General features: G+C 23.2%; 4 protein-coding genes across 10 annotated transcripts; 2 read left to right on the forward strand and 2 right to left on the reverse strand.

Annotated features, from left to right (window-relative positions):
- The first annotated feature begins 377 nt into the window (after window positions 1-377).
- On the forward strand, window positions 378-5,226 carry LOC112592394 (kelch domain-containing protein 4). Of its 2 annotated transcripts, XM_025336424.1 has the most exons (9): window positions 378-417; window positions 507-634; window positions 949-1,119; window positions 2,347-2,582; window positions 3,232-3,398; window positions 3,454-3,603; window positions 4,383-4,610; window positions 4,673-4,855; window positions 4,932-5,092. In XM_025336424.1, the coding sequence occupies exons 2-9, from the start codon at window positions 527-529 to the stop codon at window positions 5,090-5,092; spliced, it is 1,404 nt and encodes a 467-aa protein (XP_025192209.1). In that variant the 5' UTR covers window positions 378-417; window positions 507-526. The 2 variants fall into 2 exon arrangements, with proteins under 2 accessions (XP_025192209.1, XP_025192217.1); XM_025336432.1 differs by lacking the exon at window positions 378-417 and having other exon boundaries at window positions 527-634; window positions 4,932-5,226.
- Window positions 5,227-5,720: 494 nt separating this feature from the next.
- LOC112594477 (myotubularin-related protein 10-B) lies at window positions 5,721-18,325 on the reverse strand. 3 transcript variants are annotated; one of them, XM_025339275.1, is made up of 12 exons: window positions 18,119-18,322; window positions 16,715-16,772; window positions 15,291-15,427; window positions 15,071-15,226; window positions 14,879-15,003; window positions 13,804-13,941; window positions 13,441-13,745; window positions 13,223-13,369; window positions 12,387-12,559; window positions 6,541-6,711; window positions 6,268-6,483; window positions 5,721-6,179 (listed from the first exon to the last, which is right to left on the reverse strand). In XM_025339275.1, exons 1-12 carry the CDS (start codon window positions 18,206-18,208, stop codon window positions 5,958-5,960), a joined length of 1,938 nt encoding a protein of 645 aa, XP_025195060.1. In that variant the 5' UTR covers window positions 18,209-18,322; the 3' UTR covers window positions 5,721-5,957. The 3 variants fall into 3 exon arrangements, with proteins under 3 accessions (XP_025195060.1, XP_025195069.1, XP_025195076.1); XM_025339284.1 differs by having other exon boundaries at window positions 5,958-6,179; window positions 13,804-13,938; window positions 18,119-18,208; XM_025339291.1 differs by having other exon boundaries at window positions 6,054-6,175; window positions 18,119-18,325.
- LOC112594495 lies at window positions 8,183-10,476 on the forward strand. Of its 2 annotated transcripts, none has more exons than XM_025339303.1 (2): window positions 8,183-8,545; window positions 9,972-10,476. In XM_025339303.1, the coding sequence occupies exons 1-2, from the start codon at window positions 8,492-8,494 to the stop codon at window positions 10,443-10,445; spliced, it is 528 nt and encodes a 175-aa protein (XP_025195088.1). In that variant the 5' UTR covers window positions 8,183-8,491; the 3' UTR covers window positions 10,446-10,476. The 2 variants fall into 2 exon arrangements, with proteins under 2 accessions (XP_025195088.1, XP_025195097.1); XM_025339312.1 differs by having other exon boundaries at window positions 8,470-8,641.
- A 1,880-nt stretch (window positions 18,326-20,205) lies between the features above and the next one.
- Window positions 20,206-21,928, reverse strand: LOC112592940 (28S ribosomal protein S31, mitochondrial). Of its 3 annotated transcripts, none has more exons than XM_025337119.1 (2): window positions 21,682-21,928; window positions 20,206-21,413 (listed from the first exon to the last, which is right to left on the reverse strand). In XM_025337119.1, exon 2 carries the CDS (start codon window positions 21,368-21,370, stop codon window positions 20,255-20,257), a length of 1,116 nt encoding a protein of 371 aa, XP_025192904.1. In that variant the 5' UTR covers window positions 21,371-21,413; window positions 21,682-21,928; the 3' UTR covers window positions 20,206-20,254. The 3 variants fall into 3 exon arrangements, with proteins under 3 accessions (XP_025192904.1, XP_025192897.1, XP_025192910.1); XM_025337112.1 differs by lacking the exon at window positions 21,682-21,928 and adding an exon at window positions 21,515-21,605; XM_025337125.1 differs by lacking the exon at window positions 21,682-21,928 and adding an exon at window positions 21,563-21,580.
- Window positions 21,929-22,862: the final 934 nt, after the last annotated feature.

Consider the following 22,862-nt stretch of genomic DNA (forward strand, 5'->3'; position numbering starts at 1 on the left):
TTAGCATTTAGAAATACTGAATTTCAATTTAGTTAATTAATATTTAATAATATTAAATAAAAAATTTAAAATTTTGAATAATTGAATTTATCTACAACCATGAAAATAACCAGGTTATTGGGTATCGACTATCGTAGATAATGTGATAACGATTTGCTTACCTTGATTATCAAAATTATTGAATTTTTAAGTATAGCAAAACAACGTGGTAATGAACAGTGATTAGAAAATATTTGATGTAATTTAAATTTTTAATTATAATTTTATAATTATTATATATTACAATTTATCATTAAGTAATAAAAAATACGAAAACTTTAAATATACCTAATAAACAAATTAAATAATTTAGTTTTGTATAGTATGTATTAATATTAGTTATTATCACTAGCCAATTGACAATAACTGTTAAAAAAAGTGAGTTGGTTATTTTTGAAAATTTATTACTTGAATATTGTATTTATTATAAATTGTTTTGCTTAATATTAAGTTTAATAATATTTTAGGTAAATAAAGGATAGTGATCATGGGCAAGAATAAAAAAAAAGGAGCATCACGCATTGAAAAGGCAACTGCTAAAAAAGAAAAAAAAATAGCGCAAAGGATTAAAAAGGATATTGGAAAAATTGGAGAGGTATAGTTGCTAAATAATAGTATATTAAAAGTAGGTAGGGCAGATCTCGTCAAAGAAGATCAGTTAAATGATTTATTCTAATTTCTAAAATATGAAATAGTTGACCAAAGTTATAATGATGATCTCTTTCAGTTAATTTAAATTAACAAAAACTAATGTTATTAATTATTATTATCATTATTATTATAATAAAATTTTGCATAAATGCATCTAATCGATTTTAATAGCATTATGCTGTCCCATAACAAAATAAATGTATTTTGTAGACTATTGTCTACTCATATAACCTTGTAACATTTTTAAATTTTATTTAGCCTGAAGTATCTACTATAGTGGCTCATATTGAGGCCAAAAACAAAGCAAAAGTTAAGGTGACTGAAACAAAAGTTGATAATCCATCAAGGAGATCAAATTTTTCATTTGTTCCACATCCAGATAAAGATGAAATTATTCTATTTGGTGGAGAATTCCACAATGGTAAAAATGTAAGTATGAATTTTTATTTTCAAAGCCAAGTTCTACTTTAAATCACCTTTTTTTCATTAATACCTGAGTATTAATTTTTACTTTAATTATTATATTTACCAAAAATAATTTTATTTAGAAATAACATAACTATTAGTAATTAATAAATAATATGTATTACATAAGTTATAATGAACAGTAGATATATATTATGTACCTTATAATTGAGAAAGTAAGGATTAGAATCAATTTGTTAATTTGAATTCAATATAAATTATTGTTTATAAAAATAAATTCTTAGTTAAGACAGTGTCTTAACTTTTATTTTAAGAATATATTATAATTAATTTATATTAATTAATAAATATTAATTGTAGTGTTATATGGTTATATGGTATTCAACTTATTTTTTCAAAATCATTGTATATATTTATTTTATCAAATGTTATTGTTATTAACTTATAGATTATTTAAACATTAATGGTATGATTAGATTCATTGGTTTTTTCTTGTTATACGAGATTATGACTATTATCGCGACCCACAATATTTTTGCTTTATCCATATGCCACATACCAACATTATAATTTATAATTATCTATTATTACCTATGTTATTAGTTTAGTTCTTAATAAAATATCAATAAATACAAAAAAAAGAAATAACAGTTTATTAAAGTTGTTAGCGGGTTTATAATTTTAGTAAACTTAAAAAAGCTGGTTTTGAACATTTAATTGTAAACCATAGCAAAAATTTTGTAGATTCTTTAAATTGAGCACATACTCAAAACATTAATTTTTTAAATTTAATACTTTATAGATTTTCAATTGCTTACAAAAAAAAATACAAAGTGATTTTGACAAATTTTTTAAATTTTAACATTTATAAAAAAAATAATTACATGTTCTAGATATTTTTAAAGTGTTACATGTATAACTTATGAAGATATTTGTCAACATTCATAGCAAAAACATAAACCAGATAAGTCAAAATTTGGAACTTTAGCACCCATAAAATATTATAATAATAAATTCAAGTTAATAATTTAACCATTTATACCACTCTTAAAGGTGAAAAAAAATCGATACTTGTTCCTCTTAGAATCATATATTGTACTAAGATATTAAAATATTATTATTACAATTTAACCTTTAGTTATATGTTTAAATGTTTAGAAATTTGAAGAAATTAGTTCAATTACTTTTCTTTTTGTGTAAAATTTGATAACTCATCATATTTTGTTACAGACCATTATGTATAACGATTTAATATTTTATAATATAAGTCATAATACATGGACATTAGTGGATGCTCCTGGTGCACCACCTTCTAGATCATCACACTCTGCTGTAAGTGTTGCTATAGATAATGGACAGTTGTGGATTTTTGGAGGAGAATTTGCCAGTCCTTCAGAGTATCAATTTTATCATTATAATGATTTATGGGTTTTTGGACTAAAGAATAAAAATTGGACAAAAGTGATGTAAGTCATTATTATTAAAAAAAATAATTTTGGTTCAATTATAATTTTAATTAAATCTAGTTAAAATTTTTCATATTTAAAGGAACAGTTGGACAATGAAATTTAGTGTGTTACATTTAGTTCAAAAATTATATCCATTTCAAATCTATTAATTTAATATATTTTATGAATTTTTAAAATGTGTTAGATCGATTACACACCCTCCTCACGATTCATATTAATGTATAGTCTGTCCAGCGAGAGAACATGCTGTGCGCTGACCAAAATCGATACATTTTTGTGCATCCCTACATGTACCCAGCCTGGTGTGCTAACTGGCTCCCGTGGTTGTCAGTCTACATGCGCAGAAGCAGTGCGTTCTCTTGCTAGATAAACTATAGTAAAAGTTGTATTTTTAATACAATTTATAATGTATAAAGTATTTTATTGATCTCAAATACAATAAGAGGTAGCATACCTTATTAGGTCTTATTAAATTTCTTATTTCTTCAGCATCTCTTAAATACTAAGTGTAGTTATGCTATAAGTAAAGAGTTAGTTTAATCAATTCTGATTATATTGTTTTAATTTTGTTGAAAAAATATAATTACAATTATCCAGATGTGTGGTAGACTTGTTTGTTCTACGATTTTAATTATTCAGTATTTAGGGCAGAAGGAGGACCGTGTGCTCGCAGTGGTCACAGAATGGTACTTAGCAAACGTCATTTGGTATTATTTGGCGGATTTCAGGATAATACTCATAACTATCAATATTTTAATGATTTATATGCATTCAGTCTGGCTGATTATAAATGGAAAACTATAAAAACTTCTGGTATGGTAATGTTTGTGTATTTTTTTATTTAAAAATTATTATAAATTATTTTTAGGACAAGCACCTTCACCAAGATCTGGATGTCAAATGTTTGCTCTAGAAGATGGTAGAATTGTTGTCTATGGTGGTTATTGTAAAGAAAAAGTTAAGAAAGATTATGACAAAGGAACAATTCTAATTGATATGTTTATATTAACTCCTGAAAGTAAGTTAAAATTTTAACCAAAAATAAAGTGATCAGTAAAAAATATATATGTCTTTTAATTTTAAATATTAATTAAAGGTTATTGATAAGTTACTAACAATAGTATGCTCATTCTACAACATTCCAGCTAGTATTCAACTATCCAAGTATAGATATAGATGTAACTAAAAAGGATTCTGTTAAAAACATGTCAAAGATGATAAAAAATAATAAAATAGAACTAAGATTTAGTTTTACTATTAAATATTTCTTTTTCCATAATTGTCTTTTATAAATACACAATGAGATGATGTCAAAGCATTATTATATTACTCTTTTTGACCCAAGTATAATAAAGCAAATTCATAGATCAGTAGAACCTAGATGACATTCATTCTATAGTTGAACCATCCTTATGTTGTTAGCTTTAGTATTTTAAGTGAATTGAACTATTTTCAAATTTAAATTTAAATACATCTGTGACCTTACCCCTTACTTATATTTTTGCAAATTATGATACAAAACATTATACATTTAAATATTATAATTTATAAGACAGCTAATAATATAGTTAATGATTTGAATTTTTAGTTATTGTAATAAGTCAATTCATTCTAATACTAAATCTTAACAAAACTGATTTCGTTGAATTAAAATTTTCTATATTCTATATGGGTCAAAGAGAGAAAATAAATAATGCACAGACATCCTCTCTCTTTATCTGAAATTGCTGTATTATTTATGCTATATAATAAAAAATATAATATACATAATCCATTTTTTTAAATTAAATTTTATAGAAGGTGATACAGATTTTTTGAATTGTCGTTGGTCAAAAGTGAAACAAGCTGGTTCTTTACCAACTGCTCGTTGTAGTTTATCTGGTTCACCTATTACTGGACATAATAAAGCATATTTATTTGGTGGTGTTTATGATGAAGAACAGGGAGAAGATGATTTAACTAGTACATTTTATAATGATTTGTACATGTTAGATATGGAACAAAATACACCCACTTGGAGATTAAGTATAAAATATTTCTAATAAAATAATATAAACATAATTACTTTAATTGGTGATTATATTTAGTTTCAGTCAAAGAACAACCAAACAAACTAGACTCTGAAGTAGCTCAATGTTTGGTAAATTCAGAGACGCCTACTCCACGGTCACATAGCGGATTAGCATTTAAACATAATACTTTATTTGTTTATGGTGGAATTGTTGAAAAGGGCTCAAAATCGTTGACACTCAATGATTTTTATTCATTAGGTAAGAATAGTATTTTATAATTTTAATAAGTTTAAAATATTTGAATACTTAATTTGCATTTAAATATGAATTTTAGACATCAAAAAATTAAAAAAATGGAATATGATTTGTAATGATGATATATTGAAAACCGTAACTTCTGACTGTAGCTCTGATGATAGTATGTCAACCAGTGACTCTTCAGAATCTTCTGATGAATCTGACTCATCAGAAGATGATCAAATGGAAACTGATTAATTTATTTAAATTGTTACTATCATGGAAATAGTTTATAAAAAATATAAATTCTTTGAAATCATAAGAAAACTATAGTTTACTTATTATGTATGATATGTTTATGATGATGATCTATTATTTAAAGGTTAATAATGAAGAAATTAAAACATTAACAAAAAAAAAAAACCATTACAAAATTAAAAAATTGATTGTTTTTTGATTTTAAATTTATGATCTTTTCTAATTTCCCAATTTTAAATATTGTATAAGTAGTAATATTAAACCAAAAAAAATCAGTGGCTATGAATAACAGTTTTGTTTAAGTTTAGAATATTCTATTTAGTTTTTATTATATATCACATTTTAATTTTAATACAGATTTGTACCAATACTTTTTTTTCAAATAAATTAATACATAAACAGTATTTAAAAATAAACTTAACAATAACACAATATATCTTACAAAAATAAAATATTTTAAAATTAAACCGTAAAAAATAGTTTAAAAAAAATAAATTATTATAGAAATAACAGTATTTAGGTAACAACACACACACACACATTCATTTTTAGTTAAAATAGACAAATTGGAATTAAATATAGATATATTTTTTAACATTCAATAATACTATTTGTTTTTTTTTTTTTGTTAATAATAATTGCAAGTGTATTACTTAAGAATTTGTGTCAATTGAAATAGTTACTAAGTGTTAGTTTTTCAAAATATATTGTACAATCATTTTATTTTACACAGTTATCTGTAGTATTAAAATTAACCTAATATGATACATGTAAATAGCCTGTCAAAAACAAGTAAGAATGACGATGAACTAAATTTTATATCAGAATAACTAAAATGGAAATTTTTTACTATGCTATTACTTATTTATAGATGTTCAGGTATTTCAACCAATGATGTTTCCATTTGTAAATCACTAGTATTTAATGATAAGGAGCTGATTGTTAATGTTGATGGAGGAACTGAATTACTAGATCTCCAATGTGTAAATGGAAAAAATGATCCAATGTTAGATGGTGTACATACTTCTTGAGTATCCTTAGAATCATTATCACTCATATTTATTAGTGTTCTGACTGCAAAATCTTCCTAAGACAAAAAAATTAAAAGTATTTTATTTTAATAGTTAATTAAAATTATTTTAAAAGTAAACATATAAATAAAATTTGATACTTACTAATGGTTTACCTCCATTTGATATTTCTAGAGTAGGCAAAAACCTATAGTAACATTGTGTCCAAATACTAAGACACGAAATTTCTGTTGATACTTTTAATAGATCGTCTTTAACTTTAGAGGCATTGTAAAGAGGATTATGAAATTGGATTAAATCATGGTCTTTAAACTGTTCTTCCCAATCCCATATTGAACGTAACATCAGCGGACTAACATCCTAAATAAAATTATTTTATAAGCTAGAAGTATTGAGAATTAAATAAAATATCCAAACCTTAGTAGCACAATGACGATCTCGTTCACAATCAAATAAAAACGTATCAAATATAGAAATATGTGATGCATCCCAAAGGGTAGTTAAGTAGGTCTCAGTAAATTCAAATTTTGAAGGAAATTGTTGAAGTAGTTGCCATACACAATCCAAAAATAACAATAACAATGGTGACTGCAAAATATCATTAAGTAAAAGTTATGATGTTAATATTCATGAAATTATTGATACAAATATTTGACAATGAAGTTTACTTTTGAGTTTTGCCAATCTAATGGCTATCAATTAATATAAAATAATCAACATTAGTAAATACAAACATAAAATACTATTACCATTTCTATAATTTGTATTTTAATTTGAATATTCAATATTAATCTAAAAACACTTAAATTTAAATAATTGTAGAATTGTAAAGTTAAAGACTAACAATAATTTTAGTTTTAAACTTAATAATATAATTTTGTATAATAAATGTAATTATTTTATTTTTTATGAATTTATTATTAATTCACATGTTTTTTTATTTTTTAATCTCGCATTTCAATTACAATTTATTAATGTTATATTAATCTGCATTGCTTATCCTGGGAAGTTCAGTAACATGTAAATATAGGTTTTCATCCACTTGAAGAGATTGTAGAAAGTATGGTTCAGCATTATAGTCAACAGAAGTGTATACCAATTTAATTGGGCTAATAAAATTTATAAAACAAATAATAAACATATTCACTGATACCAAAACATTTTAGGTAATAATGATTATACCTATATAAATAAATGCACATAGCCATCCAAAATGGTTATAAACTTGGAAACTACTGAACTAAATGATACTTAATTTTACTAACATATCCTTTCAGATTCAAAGTCTAAAAATATATATTTAAAAAAAAAAAAATGACTATAATGAGCTTGGGCCGTAAACCAGATGTTACTGTTTTTATAGCTTTGTTAGTTAGCTCCTATAAATTACTACAGTATTGTTATTGGTTACAGATCATTTGTAGCTGATAAAATCTAAAAACTATTCAACTGACTAGTGAAAATTTCAGAAATAATAATATTAGGTAAGTTTATAATGGAGTATAACACTATGACTAAACAAAGTTTGAATATAAAATACACCTAGTATAGAATTGCTATCCAATATGGTAGGATTGCAACACCTGGGAAGTACAACACCGATTTATACACGAACTGAGTTACGCTAAAACCAAGATATAGCGCCTTATTTTTTAAATATTTATTCATTTTTTCTGGGCTAATTAAGTCGTGTTATATAGCTAGATTTATATCAAATATAATATTTTTATAAATGACATGTAATAATTATAATTAATAATTACAAAAGTGCGATGTCGCAAAATTGGGTTGAAGACTACATGCCTACACAGCTTAGTGATCATAACGATTGTAATTTTTAACTCAAGTTCGGTAACTAATGCAGATTATAATACGATACATAGATTTTAGTCATGTTAGTAAATAGACTATAAATCATTTAAAGCCATATGATAAAATTTGAAAATTTGATTTATTCATTATTAATTCTATTTATCCACCAAAAGTCAAAAAGTCAAAAACAACAAAACAAAATTGAAAATATTGTTATTGTTTGTTTAAAACTTTCATCTTCTAGAAATCTAGAAGGTAGATAGCTCTAGTAGTTTAAATAAAATTATTATGATGTAAATAATAGTATAGTAAATAACAATATGTTTTTCGGTGTATCGTCACCAAGGTTTAAGATAGTGAAGTGTAACAGTGATAATCGCTAGAACCATAGATAATAAATATAAACATAGATGACCATAACTCGCACGGTTAATAGAAATATCCATTAACCGTACATAATTCGTAGGTATCTTCTGTAATCAAATTGTATCCTATCAACAGATAACAATTAAAAGTTAATACTTAATTTTCATATTTATTTTAATTTATATTATTTATGTTAACAATTCACATCTTACAATTAAATTTAATTAAGTATCGAAGATTGGAGGTAAATCATAATTGTAGTTTATTTTTTTATCTTGAGTTAACTATTTTTCTTAATACCAAATTATTTTGTTCAAAATAAAACAGAGAGAAGAAATTTGTAAGTAGAATAAAATTGAAAATAATGATTTAATATTCCATATATTATTATATGAGGTGTTTAAAGAATAAGTGTGTAGGTACTTTGTAAAATATATCATAAATGTTTGTAATAAATTAACATTCATCAAAATTGGGCGTGATTTCAAAAGAAATTATACAATAAATACCTAATTGATAGATATTTTATTTAAAAACAACAAAAATTGTTGGATTTCTTTTTCATGACGCAAACAATTTTTTTAATAAGCTAGTAGTATATAAATATACATTAATAGATAAATTTTAAAATTTTTATCATTTCGGTATTTGCAAGCACAATAAAAATATTTGTTTCTCTTTTAATAATAACACCTATTTTGAACACTATATTCGGATAAGTCTAATTTTTCTAAGTAATTTTAATGTGTCAACTGTAGTTCTAAATTAAAAATTGACTGAATAAAATCCATTTTCTTTTTAATAAATGAATACATTTTTACGATTCATTTAAGTGCATAAAATCATTTATAATCATTTATTATTGATTAATTTAATGTTTTTACGTATTTTTTTTTTTACATAAGTGTTATAAATAAACTTTACATAAAATGGGTATATATATTGTACATTTTTTCATTAAATATTAATTTTAACAGTTATTTTATAATAAAACAATTGATTAAATAAATTGCTCAAAGTTTCCTCCATTATTTTCTACGCATAATTGAATCATTGGAGATATCCTCAATGGGTTGTTGATATTATTTGACTTTCAGTTATATTATTACACGCAACCACAATTTTGTTTTTTAAATCTGCAAGATTGAAGGATCTTTGTAAATTATCATTTTTAAATTCCCCATGAGAAAAAAAGTAGAGTAATATTTGGAGATCTTGCTTGTCATAGAATAGGTCTTATTTATAACACGTATATATATAAAAAAAAAGGCTTTCATTCAGTCAATTTTTAATTTAGAACCACAGTTATACATCAAAATTACTTAAAAAAAATTAGACTTATTTGAATACATTGTTCAAAATGGGTGTTGCTATTAAAAAAACAATAAATATTTTTACTGTGCATGCAAATACCGAAATAATAAAAGTTTTGAAATTTATCTATTAATGTGTATTTATATACTACTAGCTTGTAAAAAATTCAATTTATTCCAATTTAACCGGCTGAGAAATTCAGTGTTCCTTAAATTGGCGAACACACAGTATATATCAACTAGATACAATTTATAATAAATTAATAACATTTTAGTTAAAATTTGCAGCACTTTAAAAAAATATATATATAAACTAACCAATAAGAACTAAAATAAATTTTTTTTTTTTATGTTTAGAAAATGGATAAAAATGAAGGAGGCATTAAGTTTATAAATTGCATTGGTTCAGACATTAATATTTGGAAAAAAAGACCACATGATGAAGATTTTGAATTTGAAACTTGTTTACTGTATGATGAACCTGAATATCATTTTGATGATCCAAAAGATATTAATACTAGTTGGACATTTTTTGACCATATAACAAAAAGATATTTATTAGGGAATGGAAAAAAAATTGTTCATTACCAAAAATATGAATGTCCACCAATCATAGTTAAAATTAAGACTCCATTATATACTTTGCAAGAACTTTGCACGTATATAATTTCTAGAAGACTTTTAGCTAACAACATTAGAGATGTAGCAATTGATGAATTGAAATTACCCCAACAGTTAAAAGTTGATATAAAGAGTTGTGTAAATGATTTAAAAAAAAAATATGAAGAAGGTGGAGATGATTTCTGTTATCATGAAGAATATGGTTATTAAAATCTTTTAAACAGATTTTATCCATATTTTATTTTACATACTTTTTTATTTTTAAATATTATATTCAATTATTATTATTTTTTTATTATTAAATTATATTTAATCATGGAATTTTAAAATAAAAATATTTAATCCTCAAGTTGTTATTTTTAATACTTGTTTTTATCCTCACTTGAGGCTAATTATTACTCATTATTAATAATATAAGATATATAGTTAAAAATATTTATTAAGTGAAGACTTGTTTTGGTCACAATTCAAAAAATCTTATAATACATTATTATTTTATCTAGGTATTAGAATTTTTAACACTAAGTGTGGGACTAGCAATGAGTAATAACTAAGTCTTTAATAGTATTTTGAATTATATTTTCAGTGAATAAGCTATTAATACACAAATTGTTTTGATAGTTATAACTTGATACAATATGAGTATAATCAAATTAATAAAAGAAAATAAAAACAGACATACTAATAAATTTAAAATTTGAAAAATGAAGAATAACTAAAAATTATATGTACAATTTAACACTTAAAAATAAATATTGAGGTTTAATGATTTTAGTTATTATATTTTTATTATGTATTTGTAATTATTATTATATTTTAAAAAGATATTTGTTTTTGAAGTAAAAAAATGATTTCATAAAAAACCAGCTATACTTAAAAATGTCTGTTTTTAACATTTATTTTATGCAATTATAGTAATTTATAATTTAGAACTTTCATACATACCAGCTATATTCACTTTTTTATTTGAAAGACATTTTAAATTAAAAATCAAAATATGTTTTTTCTATGTACGAAAATAAACATTTTAAACTCAATATATTCATTTCTTAATTTAGAATTTAAAGGGTTAAAACTTTTCTTTTGTTCTAAATCAAGTCGTAAAAGAAAATCAAGTTTTAAAGATACATAAAATTAAAACAGTTATAATAATAAAAAATAAACAGTAAAAATTTAAACTTATGTTATTTTTTTTTATAAAGTTGAAACTAAATTAAAACAAATATTTTTTAATTTTGATTTTGCTTATCTTCAGGAACTTTATTTAACTATTGATAAAAAGAAATAATTTATCCAGAAAACAGTTATTGTTGTATATCATAAAAGTCTATATTAATGTACATATAATTATGTGAATACTCTTAGTAAAATAACTTAAAATTGGTTAAAACATTTTAAAAATTTCATGCTATAATTGATTGCAAATAGTCGTCACAATAAATACTTTCTGGACAGATAAACAACTAAAATATTTAAAAGAAAAATTTCATTATTTTTTTTTTAATATCCTATTTCATCAAAATATATACACTTAATATCTATTAAAAAAATTGGATTAATGTATTTTCAAAAATTTTAAATTTATAATAATTTATATTAAATGTAAAGGCCACAGCTAAATATATAATGCCTGTAAATGGCATGAAATAAAAATTAGTTACTACAAAAATTTTATGTGTACAAAACAATAATAAGTAATATAGAAATGCTTCAATAATTAAAAGAAAAAATTACAAAAACTTTTTTTATTGTTATAAATTTGAAGAATCTCAAATTCATAAAAATTTAACTTCAAACGTTTATAAATAATGAATATGGCTTTACCTAAAATTTATTTTTAGTCTAGCAAAAAAAAAAAAAAGATTAAAAAATCATAAGTATCTATAAATTGCCAAAATATTTTAAAAGTTCTAAAAAATATTAATGTAAATATTTAGTGAATATTTTAAGTATTATTTACTCAGAATCTAAATTGAGTTTCTGATGTATAAAGTGCATAATAATATCACTTTGTAAGTAATTTTTTAATGGGTAAATTCTTTATAAACTGTTCAATTCATCCATAAGATAGAATTATATAAAATATCAAAATTGTAAAAGTTACACATAGTATCATAAAAATAATTTATACTAAATAAATATATACTTTACTTTAACAGAATCAGTACTATTAACATGACCAAGTCTTGTACAAAATTGATGACCCATAACAACCCATTCCTTTTGGATTAATGTTTGTAATCCAACAATGGATCGAAAATAAGAATCTATCATCAATTGGGCTAGACTAGAAATTACACAGCATAAATCACGTCCATCTCGTTCTAAAAGATAAAAATAATAATTCATTATTATTTCCTATATAATTATGTGTTGTTATTATATAATGGATTGTAGAATTTCATAGATATAGAATTTTTATAATTGGAAAGCTATCCATATTTAATCAATTATAATGTAAATTTAAAGTAAAGTTACATAACAACTTATATAGAATCTTGTATTTAATTTTTAAGTTTTTTGACCAAATACATTTTTTTTATCAACATTTATAGAAAAAAAAAAAAAAAATGAAAATTGAAAATGTCTATAAGCATAAAAATAGAAATGTTTTAAAAATTTTAAGCATCTTTAGAGATTGGTTTTACAAAAAAACAATAAAAGGTATGAGGGAAATTTATTATTCTATTTGTGAAAAGAATTATCCAAAATAATTGACTGCAAACATTCTGATCATTATTTTTTTTAAGGTTAAAATTTTTATATATAGTTATAAATTATAAATATATTAAGAAATAATAATGAAATATAATTATTGTATAAGAATATGTCATACATTGCACTATTTTAATTCACGGAGTATACCTAATGTAAATCTTATAAAGTACCATTTCACATTATTCAATCAAAATTAAAATATGAATAATATTAACAGTGATTATTTATTGGTATGGTATATTTAAATTTAAAAATTTAAGTATGCATACCTTGTAACACAACTGACTCATTTCTATTAAGTTTATTAGCAGTTGTTAAAGCAGAACTTAAACAACTTGAAACATATTGCAACCATTTACTGGCTTCCAAAAGTGAATAAAAATGATTATCTTGCACCCAAAACTGCCGCGCACTTTCTATTATAACATATACATTTTTAATATTAACAATGAATATAAATAATTATTTATGAACTATTAGAACAAACCAGGAGCACACAGTTCTCGTAATTTAATAAAACTCTGATTAACATCTTTTGGCAATGGCAAATTTTTGGTTAAATCCATTATAAAAGGTCTAAGACGACCAGGATGCGATTTCCTTACTATTTCTAACATAGCATTTTCTTGAGTTAGATTAGATGGATCCACAACATCTGCCTTTCTAGATAATGTTGCTCCATTTACAGTGCTCCAACACCAAGTTGGTAGTCGTCCATCTCGAAAATGTTGCATTGCTATTCGCAAATGAGTGTCAATAACTGCAGATCCAATAACAATAAACTGTGGCAAGCTATAAACATATTATTTTTCTATAGAAATAATTATAGTTTTATGAAGTATTAACTTACCTTGCAGATAAACGGAATTTATTGTTAGAGGAATTTAAGGTCCAACCAACACATTTGGTACGTTGAAGTTCTTTTTCCCAATCATCTCGACATCTAAATGTAGGTGTTGAATATCTACTTTGAACATTTGGCTCCCTACTTAAAAAATGTAAAATTTACAATTTATGATGTTATTTTTAATTATTAGATAACCCTAAGCCTAGGTTGCATAAAAATGTTAACATTTAATAGTAACTTAAACAAAATAGACCTATTAATGTCACTTAAATTATGTATAAGAGTCCATTACCTTACTATTGATTTATTTGAATATTTTAGTTATTTTTCATGAAATCTAGCATTAAGCTTGAACAATAAAGAAAATCTTATACAGGTCCACACATAGTAAAATAGCATACACTAAGTAAAAACAAAAGATTATTAAACCTCATCTTTCCCTTTGCAGACATAATTATCTTAGTGATTTTTAAAAGCAAACTTTTTTTTTTATCTATATAAGATCCTGTTTTATTTATAATAGAAATTAACCATTTTAATATTTAAACTACTTGAAACATTATTAATATTGTTATAATAAACCTGAAATCTAAATGCTAACCATGTATAATAAAATTAATAATGATTGAATTATGAAGAAGTATCTTATTATATTATGTGTATTAGAAGTCAGAGTTAAATATATAATTATACACATCATAATTTCCTTATTGCACTTTTTTAAAATTATATCAGTAAAAAATAAGAATAAACAAATTTATTAATTCAATTTAGAAAATATACAATTGCAGAAAACATTATCTAGTAATTTATAAAAATCATGCAAATCACAATAATTTAGCACTTTTATTATGGTAGGTCCTATATCAGTTACTCGAAACAGTTGAAGCTACATTTAACAGGTTGATAAGATAATTAAATTCTTCTTTAAAAAATCCTAGATTTAATTAAAACTAGATTTGAATTCTTAACACAATTCTCAAGATTAATTATTATTTTTATTATTCATTTTAGAGCTGGTTGTTAATATCTAAAAACCAAATACAGTTGCATTTTATTTTTAATAATAATCAGTTACCTGTAGTCATAAGCAAACAATAGCTGATGTCTTTTTGGAAATGCATGATGCAATAAAGCATTTGCTAATATTTTACCATGGCCAAGTGGTGAAAATTTAAAACTATATGATAGTGTTCGCATATTCTATTTTCAAAAAAAAATATTTATTTATTATATATTTTAAAATAAAACAAAATATTGTTTCCTTTACTTTGCAGATAATATGTAATCCTTTGACTTTATCATTAAAACGATGACCTATCATTAGTCTTTTTTTTTTGTCCCCTGTTAATAAATAAATAATATCTATATTGGAAAGACATACGTCATACTGACCCAAAAGCAAATTTTCTTGATATGATGTTTCCTGAAACAATTTTTGAATTAAAATACAATGTATAAATAATATTAAATTTAAATTTAAAATTTACTTTTAAATGTTTTTCGTTTGAAGTAACAAAAGAAAGTCTGAAATTTGTAACAAACAAAAAACCTGATATGCCGGTTTTTTGTTCATTAACTGGAGTGAATAATAAAACACTTTGTGCTTCAGCAATTATCATTTCACCTGTAATATTATAATTTATAACAATATATTTTTAATTTTGAAGATATAACTATTCAAACACACATAATATATTTATGTTTAGTTTTATTAAGAAATATAAATATAATTATTATTGTTATCATTATTTGCAAAGCAGGATGTGCTCATGATACAGTTAAGTTTATTTTTTTCTCTATTTTAATTTTTTGCCATTTAGTTTCCTATACTACAGTTATTACTATTAATAGTAATGTTTCTTAACCAGTGTGTTGCCGAATAAGTACAAACGTGTCAGAAAATATATTAAATGGCACAAGATATTCAAACATATTTGATACAATTTAGAAAAACTAGTTAATACTTAATATAATTTCCATGATGATTAAAAATAATGTATTTATTATCTATATATTTTATATTTCCAATTAACCTACCCATCACTCTGATTTTTTTAGTGTGTGTGAAATAGTATGAAATATTTTAATAGTGTTGCCATTACAATTCATTAACAAGGTAGAGAAATACTGGTGTTATAGTATAAAATAAACTCAAAATTCTACTCTAAAACATGATGTTCAAGCTTAATATAATATTGGTAAGAGATTTTACCAGTAGTAAAAGTATAACCTAACCAGTTATAAAGATAACTCAGTCCTTGTCGAAAGAGATAAAGATACAATTATATCTTATACTTTTATGTTCTATAATTATTATATACATAGCAGAAATATGGACATTTAAAAAAATAGAAGAATAGAAATTGATTATCTAAGGTAGAAGAATTCTATAAAAGAACTTTTGTCCAGTAAAATACGAAGAAATCACTGAATAGAGAAAAAAAAAGTACTAAGAATTAAAGGAACTTTTTCAGAAACCAAATATATTAAATACAATCTAGAGTATTTGATTACAATAGGTTGGTCGAGCCAAACAGTCATAATTCACTATTACACATAATAATAAAAAAATCTGTAGAAGGAAAGATATTTAGAACGATCTTATTTGAGTTGGGAAAACATTGTAAGAAATAACATAGGATCTTTAAATGATAGTTTTGACTGGAAAGCAGGAGTAGCTGACATGGAAAATTGGTTGTATTACAGTATGGTTCTAAAATCTGATAACATAAAAAAAAAGGAATAATTTAATTATTTTAAATCAAGAATTAACACAAAATAATAGTAACAATAAACATACAAAGTATCTATAACTTCACTTTATGGCTTACTTAAGCATTTATAAAACTAGCTACACAATAAAATTAATTTTCTATAAGTAAATACACTGTTTTACACTATTTTTAAATACCTGGATGAAGTTTAGGTGAAAATTCTTGCTCAATAAATGATGTTTCACAACTTGAAATCTAAAAATTAAATAAATACACAATTTAATAAAATTAATTAAGAGAATATTATAAATTGTATTTTTCTTTATCTATTGTATAGAGATTATAATTAAGCAATTATTTATATTTTTTATTTGATAATCAAAGGTTTAAAGAAATATATTAATTAGATAAAGTAGACAACAATTTTACGGCATAACTGTAATAAAAAAATTAAAAATTTTAAAATACTTATAATAAAGTTTTGTAACTGGATTATTTATAAAGTATAAACAGGTTCTGCATGTTTAGCTTAATGTAATAATATAAATAAAATAAGAATTAATCGGATATTAGCTAATATGATTAAAAAATATTTTCTTTAGTTAAAACGTTAAAAACTTATAATCATAAATAAAAAAAGAAATTATTTTTTACATGTAAATAATAATAAATATTTTAAAATAATTATTAGTTCTTATAATCTGATTGAAGACATTATAAAACCAACCCAAAAATATTTTTATCGAAAACTCAAAATTAACTATAAATGTATACAATTGTGCAATACTAACAATTTTAGAACTTATAATAGTCATATAGTCTGGAATTTATACCAAAACAATATTATTAGTACATAATCATTAGGGTTTGGATTTGAAGGCAAAAGCTTTTTTTTTTTAATAATTATTATAGAAAAATAATTTTTATATAAAAATGTGTTTTATTTAATATCTAAGACTGTGTATGCATTTTTTTTTGTTGCCTTTTTGACTTATAAATGCATTTTTACTTTTTTTTGCCTACGGTAAAAATCAATGAACTGTCTTCACAGTGCTTTGTCGATGTTAGGTTTAAAATTATTTAGAATGGAGAAACAACAAGTGATGACAATTTAATAAGTAGTAATCTTAATTTAGATAATTATTTGTGTATAAAATACACCTCAATAAAGTCGGTGGACGTAAAAAGATTATTTTCTATGTCCAAAAATATTTTGAGTCCAAACCGTTTACGTTTTATTGAAGGTAGCTTATCTAAGTACATGGTAGAGATTTTTTTTTTAATATCAACTAGTTAGTAAATTAAATTTGGTTGTATATTTATGAAACGCTTTTTACATAAATTAAATGCCTTTTTTCACTTTTTAAATGCTTTTTTTATTGATTATATTGCCTTCAAACCGAACCCTGACAATCACTAAAATGTAATGGTTACTTATAATATATTGTATCTTTTATATAACCACTACTAAAATCACTGCCCATTAATCTTTTATTAACTAAAGGCAAAATCTAAGATGAACATTTGATATACAGCCAGAGCTCAAAATATATATTTTGTCAACTTATATTAAGTACTAGAATAATACCTAAGAATTTTACCTGTTCATCATCATCCCAGCCAACATAACTTTTAAAGCTATTTGTTAATCGATTTTCATTCATCATTAAAGCTACCTCATATCTATGCATTAGGTTATTTTTTCACAACAAAATATTATTAAAACAAATAAAATTTAATAATTGACTAACTAGTAACTAGTACTTAAAAAGTAAAAACATATCACAGTACAGTTTAATGATAACATCAACAACTAACTAGCTAATTAATTATACGTTTATATCACGATTTAAGATAAATGATAATTATCATAAATCGTCGTTTAGAATATGAAATCCACAAAGTATTACTCTATGTCTATGATGGAATCACAGGTGTATAAACATTATAAACGTATTTGTTTAGCAATGGATTATAATATTATATGAATTAATAAAATTTTTAGTAATAAAATTTATATTAAATAGTAATAATTTGATAATTTGATTTTGATAATTATTAAAATAATTTAAAAAATATATTAGACATAACCAAAAAAAAAAAACATAATAACGAAAACGATATGATAAGATTGATAATTACGTTGTAGTATTCTATTTCTATGGTATTTTTTTTACAGTACTGATCACTGATGAGGTGACGCTGCTCTCGTATGTTTGGATGCTATGGTGCTTATATTATAATTACGAGTAAAATTTACGACAATATTTAGAACTTCTTATTTTTTTATAATATGTTAATTATGCTATATTATTAAAATGTAAATCTAAATAAAATACAATACTTGATATTGTTTTATAGGTAATTAACTATTTTAAAAACAATTTGTAATTGTATTCTAGAAGAAGTTATAAGTACTTTGTACTCAAAATAAAATAAATCTTCTTGGATAGGTACATTATTTTTAGCTTTTAGTTTAAATAATATGTATTAAATATGCTTAATTAAGCATTATCCGTATTTTATTTTAAATTAATAAACGGGTCATATAAAACACGTTGGCAAGTAATAAAATGTAGTAAGTACAGGTTTCAGCTTAAACTTAATGAAATATGTAACATTAAATTAACTTATATATATCACTATATTTTTTTTAACACCACTTTTTGTTAAAATCTTTAAGTTAACTCTTAATAAAAGTATATTTCCATTAATTTAGAAAATATCTAATTTATAAAATAAATTTTTTTATTAATTTTGAATTTATAAAATTCTAAATAATTGACACAAGAAGTAAAAAGTTTAAACTTCTTTATCATAATACATTCTTTGAGTTCAGTATTAGCCCAAACAGAGAAGTGAATATCATACTTTTTTTTGTCTTAGGTACTAATAAACTGAAAGAATAATAAATAATTTTATAAAATGTTTTTTGAGACAAGTATTTCAAGAGATAAATTATAATTAAGATTAAGATCAAAATCTATATTTAAAAGGAAATTAGAGATGTTATAAAAATTACAGTATTTAAATTATAAACAAGTAGAGACTAATTGTTCACTAGCTTAAGCATTATTAAATTTTATAAAAAAATCTAATGATGGGTGATCAATATCAATTTATGATACAAGGGAAATTGGTAAAATTTAATAAATAAATATTAATAAGTTCAGCATCATCACTGATTATTACACAATCTAGAGTTGGACGATTATTATGTATAATGTTTGCTTATTTTAAATTTAAGTAACTGTTATAATAATTAAAAATTAAAGAACCTGAGATATGAATGATATGAACTTTAGAACTTTGATAAATAATGAATATCTTCTCCATGACTCCATAGCAAGTTGGATAAATTACTCTATTAATGAGAAATATAGCTAATATTAAATAAATTTGATGTCCTGTGATAATATGATGTTTATTCCTAATTGAATAAACTTATTTTTTATATTTTAAATATTGTTCATTGTTTTTTGCTAAACATATGAAAAAGTCCCAAGTCATTTAAACAAATATAACTTATTATAATTCAGTCTAAACAATAGAATAATATACAAATATTCTTCTAAATTATCAGAAATATTTAATCTTTGTATTGTATAATCAATGAAATTATAACACTTTTTTACACTTATACTAAATGAAAAGTTAGCTTTTTAAAACAATAAAACATATGTTGTAAAATAGTTTAATAAGTTTTTATTTTTTCTACACTACATTATTTATTTATTTTATTCGTCTGGGATAATAGGTTTATAGTATTCCTTAACATTTTCTGGTAATGACTTAATTTCAAATGCACCAATTTCATTCAATAATTGATTTTTAGAATAGAAATATTGCCTGAACCAATTAATATGATCTTTTTTTTCTTCAACAGACAAGAATGGATTTTTTGACAAACCAACACATACTAATTCCATGAAATGTCTAATAGGTCCTTTTTTCGGACACCATTCATCAATTAATGGTTCTAAAAACACATGTTCAGCAAAAAATACATTACTTTCATCATCCATACCTTGTTCGTTATTTATAGGAAATTTCCATAATTTTCCTTGTTGCGTCCAAATAATCATTTGTTCATAAATATTTTTTGGTGGATGTATTACTGCTGTTTGTAAACTCTTTTCATGTAATCTATCCCAAGTAGGTAATATTGGAATATCTTTATTTATGTCAATATCTTTAAATATACCAAGTGGTTCACTGCTAAATAAACTAATTGGCACATAATTATCCATTGGCTTTTTATATCTTTTAGTTCTTTGATGGTCACTTGAACTAAGGCCTATCAATTCTCTAACTCTTTGAGCTTTATCAACATCACTAAACTTAAGGGATACATCTTTTGGTTGGGATCGATCAATTTTCATTCCAGAAAGTAGATCATCTAACTGAACAGAAGATTTCATCTTTTTATCAGAAGAATCATTAGGTTCATTGTTATAAATCTTTAGCAAATTTAATAGGTCTGATTTAGTTTTATTTGTATCACCTCCAATTGATTGAGCAACTTTGGTGGCTGCATCAGATAATTTTTCACCCAATGACTTGTTCTGTTTAGATTCATCAATTTCTTGTTTATTTTGTTCTGCTTTTCTCGCCAATTGTCTAGGTTTCGCCAACTCAATAGGTTTAGATTGTTGAGGTAGCTTATTGGTATCATTTCCTTTTTTCATGGTTTTCAGTAGATTATTTAGTTTTTCGACGGCTAATTGGTTCTTTTTTGAATTATTATCATCGTCTGATTTGAAACGCCGAGTTAAACAAAAAACACCACGAATTGTATTAAATTTTGACCCATTAATATATGGTGTGCATTTGATAGACAGAGTAGGATTCATATTGATATATTGTACTATTTGAAATTCTATAACTGAAAATTCCCTGAAAAATTAATATAAAATTTTTAAATTACACAAAGAAAAATACAAATAAAAACAATTATTTAGAATAAGACATAAAACAAAAATAATCTTTCATTTTACTTGTGTTTCCGAGAAGTTCCAATTTTGAAAATTAAAATATTAACTTACTTTAAGTGCTAGTATTAAATAATAGCAAATTATTAAAATTATATATTTTAAATTTACAAATTTTGTAAATTATAATATTGATTATAATATCAATAGTTAATGATAATAATAAAAATTACCGTAGTAATAATAATGCCTGGAAGAGATAAAATAAAACTATATGAATATGACTTAAATTTTAAAAAATAATGGAGGAAAACACGAGACTAAACTGTTAAGTCAGTTAAGACTGTTATACTTCAGTGTACACCGTCTAACATGTATGCCGTATGTAGTATGGACAATGATTGTAAAGAGCAAAGACTAAAGAGATATAAAGATTAAAAACTTTAAACTATGATTTAATATAATATTTAACATTTATATATATTACAGGTATCTACTATTTACCATAGATAACATAATAGTATTCGTGTTTCCAACTCTTTGATAACAGTACAAGTAATAATCAAGATAAATAATAAATGATTAAAGTAAATTGAATCGTGAATTCGTGATTATTCATTATTCTTAAATTTTCATTTCTCAATAATGTTATCATATATCTGGATTTTGATGATCATAATACATAGTTCATGTCGTATTGTTGACTGTCGTTTATGAACTAAAATAATGAATATTGTCTTGAATTAAATGTGCACCGAAAAGTAACTGAATAATAAATTATTATAGTTCATAATTTAAATATTAGTTTTTACACAGAAGATAGAACTGTATTTTGTCTTCTTTCTTTGTTTTGGTAAATTCATTAAAACAAAAAGATTTACTAGTACCAACAGTAATTACAACATTTTGTAATTGAATTTCATTCAATTGACTAATTGTAACTCGTCAATCATTAATATATTACTATATTTTATGATGAATATTAATGGAAGCCTACAATTAAAAGAATTGTTTTCAATACGAGAAAATGTTTTGAGACTTTGAAACTTTTGACGACACCATTTATCCAACTTAAATCTCTAATTGTTTAGTCATGGTTCAACCTAGTCTTGGATACTGTAAAAATAATAAACTGTCAACTTTCAAACCCAACATGGAATTGCATAAAGTCAAGTTTATAACAGCCTTCAATACATATAGCAGAGAACAAATGAAATAACTTGGACAAGGTTTTAAGTTCTGTACGTATTTGATAAAACTAATGTCTTGTATGAAAGAATTTGGGGTAAGGTTTGTCATATAATAGCCACTATAGAATAGAAAATGTAATTTTTCTTGTGACCACTCTGGAGTAGAAAATATGCATGAAAAAATTTGAGCAAAGTTTGTTGTCTGATCAGTGTATTTCAGAAAG

Source organism: Melanaphis sacchari, unplaced genomic scaffold (genome assembly GCF_002803265.2).
Source record: "Melanaphis sacchari strain LSU unplaced genomic scaffold, SCAv2.0 Contig0_pilon_pilon, whole genome shotgun sequence".
NCBI lineage: Eukaryota > Metazoa > Arthropoda > Insecta > Hemiptera > Aphididae > Melanaphis > Melanaphis sacchari.

Coding starts and splice junctions, on each gene's coding strand:
- LOC112592940 (XM_025337119.1), bottom strand. CDS start 21,370: ATGAATCCTACTCTGTCTATCAAATGCACACCATATATTAATGGGTCA.
- LOC112594495 (XM_025339303.1), top strand. CDS start 8,492: ATGTTAACAATTCACATCTTACAATTAAATTTAATTAAGTATCGAAGA. Junction 8,546..9,971: donor TTAAGTATCGAAGATTGGAG/GTAAATCATAAT, acceptor TTTTATGTTTAG/AAAATGGATAAAAATGAAGG.
- LOC112592394 (XM_025336424.1), top strand. CDS start 527: ATGGGCAAGAATAAAAAAAAAGGAGCATCACGCATTGAAAAGGCAACT. Junction 1,120..2,346: donor AATTCCACAATGGTAAAAAT/GTAAGTATGAAT, acceptor ATTTTGTTACAG/ACCATTATGTATAACGATTT. Junction 4,856..4,931: donor CAATGATTTTTATTCATTAG/GTAAGAATAGTA, acceptor TATGAATTTTAG/ACATCAAAAAATTAAAAAAA.
- LOC112594477 (XM_025339275.1), bottom strand. CDS start 18,208: ATGCATAGATATGAGGTAGCTTTAATGATGAATGAAAATCGATTAACA. Junction 16,773..18,118: donor GCTGGGATGATGATGAACAG/GTAAAATTCTTA, acceptor TTTAATTTTTAG/ATTTCAAGTTGTGAAACATC. Junction 15,004..15,070: donor GATTACATATTATCTGCAAA/GTAAAGGAAACA, acceptor TTTTGAAAATAG/AATATGCGAACACTATCATA.